Source organism: Orycteropus afer, unplaced genomic scaffold (assembly GCF_000298275.1).
Source record: "Orycteropus afer afer isolate SDZICR_OR568_19922 unplaced genomic scaffold, OryAfe1.0 scaffold00030, whole genome shotgun sequence".
In the NCBI taxonomy this organism is placed as follows: Eukaryota; Metazoa; Chordata; class Mammalia; order Tubulidentata; family Orycteropodidae; genus Orycteropus; species Orycteropus afer.
In genome coordinates this window covers 4,910,020-4,915,790 of record NW_006921617.1, presented here as the reverse complement: position 1 = coordinate 4,915,790, position 5,771 = coordinate 4,910,020, and the positions used below count along the sequence as shown (strand labels likewise).

The following is a 5,771-nucleotide window of genomic DNA, read 5'->3' as shown; positions in this document are numbered from 1 at the left end:
GTTTTTACATATATATATATATATATATATACCCATGAAATCATTCCCACAGTCAAAACAATGGACACACATACATCACTCCCAAACGTTTTGTGTAAGATTTTGAAGAAGGGAAGGCTGGTCTGCAGTGTGCTGGAAAGATTGTAGTGAAGCAGAGCTTGGAAATGAGAAATCAGTCCAGGCTATTGCCGTGGTCCAGGTGAGAGAGAATGAATGTGTGAGGTCATGAACTAGGTGTAGTGGCAGTTTGCCTCCCCTAAGAGAATGGGTCGTTACAGGACAGGGTTGAATCCTCATCATTACATCATCTCTAGCACCTAAGCCAGTACAAGAGGCATTCACAGAAAGACAGGATTTTAAACTGTTTCTCCCTTTATTTTGTTTAGGGTTTAAAAGACAACCTTCTTTCTTTTGGGACACCCAGCCTGACAGCCACCAAACAATTGGTTCGTCCAAGAATCACAAGAGTGTGCCTCAGGGACTTGATATTCTGTATGGAACAGGAAAAGGAGATGAAGTATTCTCGAGCTCTGTACCTGGCCCTTCTGAAGTGACCACTCCACTCTCCGTGAAGATCCTTGCTGTTTACTGCCAAAGAAGATAAAAAGCATTGTTGCACTGTCCTGAAGTGTCATCACCAATATGGAAGGCCATTGTTTACAGTTATATACTTTTATTAATTACAAATACATCCCATGGGATTCTTAATGACCAGAATACAGCTTTGTCTTGTGAAAATCAGTGATGAAATACAATTTGCACAGAATTAAGTATCTCCCACCCTGTATATTTAATTAAAGCAAATTAAGGCTCTGTCTGTTAACTATCTGCTTTATTTGTCAAACTTTGTAATGAATGTGATATCTTTCCCTAATACAGCTTGCAGGGCAAAGAAAAAGAGCCACTGCTTACTAAGAAAACGTATGTAATCCTCTACTGACCTTTTCTCTGGGTTTGATTGGGTGGTATGGGTTGGGATCAGAAGTTTCTTAGCTGATTCTGACAGTCACTTCTTAGTTGAAGCTAGCGAAAGAGGCAGGGCCCACAATGACTTTGGCTGGCTGAGTCTGATGTCAAACCTGAGACAAATGGAGATCACTGCCTGAGTTGCTCTTCTCTGGTTCATATCACCATGTGCTGTTTCTGATGCCAAGTGAGGAGACATCCTTGTCAAGGCAACCTTAAAATTGAAGCTGCTGAAAGACCTTGATGAAAAACGTAAACGGTAGAAAGTAGTAGAATGAATGGTGGCATCTTGAGTTCAAACTGATAAGGGAAAATGAAAGTGGAATCATATCACAGAAAATGTGTTGCATATGCCCAGGAGGGACAAGGGTGGAATAGGAACTCCAGAGTAACCTGTGTGTGTTTTGTTGAAGGAAAAAAATAACAACACAGGTAAAAAGGAAAATGTATCAGCATATTCAAATTGCAGTATTTTAAAAAGTTCTTTTTTATTTTGTGTTGTTTTAAATCCCAAAAAGGATACTTAGAGTATCTGTTGTTCCTTTTCTCATAAAATTTTAGTTACTCTTAAGTTTTTTTTAAATATCTTGGTGCATTTAAAAAAAAATCTGAATTGGTGATTAGAAATTCTTGACATTAAAATTCCATTTTAGATTCTATACTTAAAAGGTAACATCAGCATTTCATTTTTGGGGAAGTACACTATTCATCTGAAGAGGAAGCTGATTTTTGTTTGTTTGTGTTTGTTTAAATACTACCTGTATTCCACCTGTGTGGAATGCACCTAATGAAAAATAGTAGCTGTAATTGAATCATATACATAAAGAATGAGTAAATCCTCCAAAAAGGTTTTAAAAATGAGAAGGCTCTGGTTGTTAGAAAAGGCATTCAAGGGGAAAAAAGCCTAAAATATGCTACTCTTCATCCTGTTTTTCCCATTGGGACTATTATGGCCACACTGTATACTATAGTAAGTTTGTAATAGCAATGTTTTTTGTTTCAGCAAATTATTACATAAAATGCTACAAACTGTGTATATGTTAAGAGTACTTTGAAAAGAGATATATACCCAAAGTTTGTTTTGTATATTTAAATGCTTAGCCTTATTTTATTTTTTTGTAAAGTGCAGCATATTCCCATATTTGTGTATAATCTTATTGGTAAGATGTTTAAAATTTCAAATACTTCATTAAAATAATTATTTTATTATAAGAATAGCTTTGCTCACTCACTGACTTTGAATACCAGTGTCAGTAGTCCCTGAAGTGCTCATTTATCTTGGGCAGTGGATCTTTCTAGGCCCTTGTAGTAAATAAGGTTGTGTGTCAACTTGGCTGGGCCTGATTGAGTGGCTGGGCAGCTAGATGTAGTTATTCCCCATGGTGAGATTGGTAATTAACTCCATGGTGGAATCTATTGGAGTGGCTGAGTAGTTACTTTGGGAATATAGACTGCTTCCAGTATATAAGAAGCAACTTTGAGGAAGGTCTTTAGCTTTTTGGCGCTCTTGAAGCCTGCATGTAGTCAAGTTTTTGTTCATCAGCCCTGCCAATTTGGGACTTCTTCTGGACTTGAATTAGTGGCCTGCTGTGTTTGGTAACATTGGGACTGTGCCTTTGTACTTGTCGACCTTGGGTTTGTCTGCCTCAGCATCCAGCAGCTGTCTGAGTGAAGAAAAGCCTCCAGCTTCAGTGGGCTGGGAGCAGGAGAGAGAGCTGAAGCCCGGGGTTGAGGGGCTTTCCCCCAGCCCCTAGAGCCTGGCACTTTGAATTCGGACTTCAAGCCTCGAAAATTGTGAGAGAGTAAACTCCTGTTTGTAAAAGCCATCCCATTTGTGGTATATTCCTCTCATAGCAGCACGAGGTGACCAAACCAGCCTGGCTTGTTACTCTGGAGTGTTAGCAATTGGGTTATGGAACCTCACTTTAGATTCAAGTCTGCTGTATCACTATCTTAAAAATAGTTGTAGTTGTGCATGTTATTTGACTCATTAAATAAGCTAGGGACTTTCATTATAAAAGTTTTTCTTGGCCCATTAAGGTTTCCTTACTAAGATAACACATTTTCAAAAGTTACCTTTAATACACATTTTAAAATTAGGTGTGAAATAGATCTTATGTGGCAAAGAACTAATACAGTATATCCAAAATACTCTTCCTCTCAATTTGCAAAATGGTGACCTTGGGTAGATTTGACCCTACAAAGCTACTCAAACAGTATTGCAGTGTTGAGTGTTTAATTCACAAAAGTCTGTATTTACTTCTTTTAAAAATTAGAAGATCTGAAATCATTAGGTACACCCTTTTGTATGGCAGCAGTCTACTGGGGCCAATCAATGCTGTCCAGTCCAGATAGGGGGGCATATTTATCTTCCTTTGTCTGATCCTTTTTAGCACTGGAGTTTGTAACCCTCTGCCTTTAATACTTATCTTGAGTGATGAACTATAAAAAGGAACAAGTATCAGAAATTCTCCATCTATTTACTTTTTAAAAACAACTTTTTAGCATATCAGAAAATTCACCCATTTTATCCATTTACAGTGTAACTGATCTTTAAATAGTCTCCTCCTGAACCTCTTTGACTCTTCTCCTCCCTCCCCATAAAAACAAAAGAAAAAATTTAACATTTAACCTATACTTAAAACTTGGCGTTTGAGGTAAATTTTGATTGATTAGAATTTTAGCAAACCTTTATGTGAAAGATTATACCAGTTATATCACAGATACAGCAAGGAATGCAAGCAATGTAAAGGTATATTCTTTAGAAAAATATGGAACCAAGATCTCATACTGATTAGGTTGGCCTTTAGCACTTAGCCTAATTGTACAATGAGTCAACTCAATGTTTATGAAACTTAGAACTGGACAGGACTCACTCAGTGATTCTGCAGGAGATAAAAGTATAACATGTCACATGTTTGTACATGATCTGGTGGCCAGTGTTTATTGTTTTTAGCATTACTATCATTTCAAACACCGTCATATCCCTCTCTGAACTGACACAACTTTTTTCAACATGTGGGTATGATACATCTGGTAACATCTTTTTCTCAGTGGCTTTTCAAACACCTCTTGGTTAGTACTCCCACACACATGCCACTTGCCTTTGTGCATCTTTTCACTGAAGTGTTTTCACTCATTTGGAAATGGGTCTGCAGAAGAATATTTTAATCACATTTTACTGTTGAGAAATATTTGAGAGGTTATGTTACGCAAGTAAAAAACCTAAAATCTTTACAACCACACTTGAATACTGACAGGTTAGGTGAGAGGAACAGATGTACAACCGTAATGGGGTTAGAATTTCTTTAGACTGTATCACATTACATTGGATGTTTATGGGAAGAAAATACTCCCAAGGAATTCAATTTAAAATCTTGGACTTTGTTGTTAAACCATTATGAGAGCAATTTTAATGGCAGCTCTTCTTTAAAATAATACTGTCAGGTTGCCATCTTTCTGAGTTTTCTTACTGTGGGTGGTATTGTGGATTAGCCTATGGGTAAAGCATACACTGTAGAGCAGGACTGCCTGGCTTCTCATCTCAGACCTCCTGCTTACCAGTTGTGTGACTGAGCAAATTGTTTATCTTCTCTGTGCTTATGTTTCCTCATAGTACCTACTTGTGATGCAGTGAATTGGTATGGCTTTTCTAGCCATAGCCTTTGTAACTCCTACCAGCTTATTGGGCAGGACCAGGCAAATAAGGTGTGTAGAACTCTGTTGTTTGGATTAGTTAGTTTTGTCACTCTGCCAGGCTTAAAATGAGCCTTCTAGTCTATGAGGCAAAACATGCTGCCACCCTCCAACCTTTTACCAATTCTGACACCAATCATCCCTCCCATGGCACTCACAACTTTTCTGCTGGGTTCAATAATTCATTGCAGTGACCACACACAACTCACAGACAATACTCATGATTATGGAGTGTATTAGGGAAGTAATAGGCTACAGTGCAGGTTGAGGAATGGGCTCAGGACACAATTCTATTAGGTCAGTCTCCCCTCTGCTGTGCCCTCAGATGTGCCTGTCTGGCCCTTGACCTCTCAGCCTGGCTCCTGCCCTGCTTGGGCAAATGTGACAAAGCTCTTTCAGCTCTGTTAATAGGTACACCTAAGTGCACCCCACTCCGTCAGCAAGCCTCCTGCCCAAGGGCACTCAGCTTTCTCACTCCATGGGCCAGGTAAGCCTACCACTCTGTCTTGTGCCTCTTGGTTCTACTGCCACTGTCTCTCAAAGAAAACATGGTTTGGAGAGGCAGAGAGGGGGATCTCACTGCTATCAAGAGAGAAGAGCTGGAGGTGAAGTGGAGCATGTCTTGGACTTGAGATCCCTGCATTGGACCTCCTTGGCAGAGACTCTCCAGCAGAGAGACGTGCTGGCAGAGAGATGATGGCAGTGGAACCACGAGGCAGAGCGGCGGGCTGACCTGGCCCGGGGAGTGAGAAAGCTGAGTGCCCTCCCTTGGGCAGGGGCTTGCTGACGGAGTTGGGTGCACCAGGGTGTACCTGTGGGCAGAGCTAAAAGAGCTTTGTAACCTTCGCCTAAGCTGGGCAGGGGCCAAGCTGAGAGGTCAAGGGCCAGAGAGGCGTGTTTGAGGGCACAGCAGAGGGGAGACTGACCTGATAGAAGAATTGTATCCTAAGTGTGTTCCTGAACCTGAATTGTAGCCTGTTATTTCTCTAATAAACCCCATAATCGTGAGTATTGTCTGTGAGTTCTGTGTGGCCATTGCAACGAATTATCAAACTCGGCAGAGAAGTCGTGAATGCCATGGGCAGGGTGGTTGGTATCAGAATTGGTAG

General features: G+C 40.2%; 1 protein-coding gene across 1 annotated transcript in view; it reads left to right on the top strand.

The window, feature by feature from the left end:
* The window catches only part of TAF4B (TATA-box binding protein associated factor 4b), a 254,922-nt gene extending 254,368 nt beyond the window's left edge, over positions 1-554 (top strand). The window contains exon 15 of the mRNA XM_007935568.2: positions 387-554. Within this exon, the coding sequence (XP_007933759.1) occupies positions 387-554 (168 nt within the window). The remainder of the gene's footprint in view (positions 1-386) is intronic.
* The last annotated feature ends 5,217 nt before the right edge of the window (positions 555-5,771 follow it).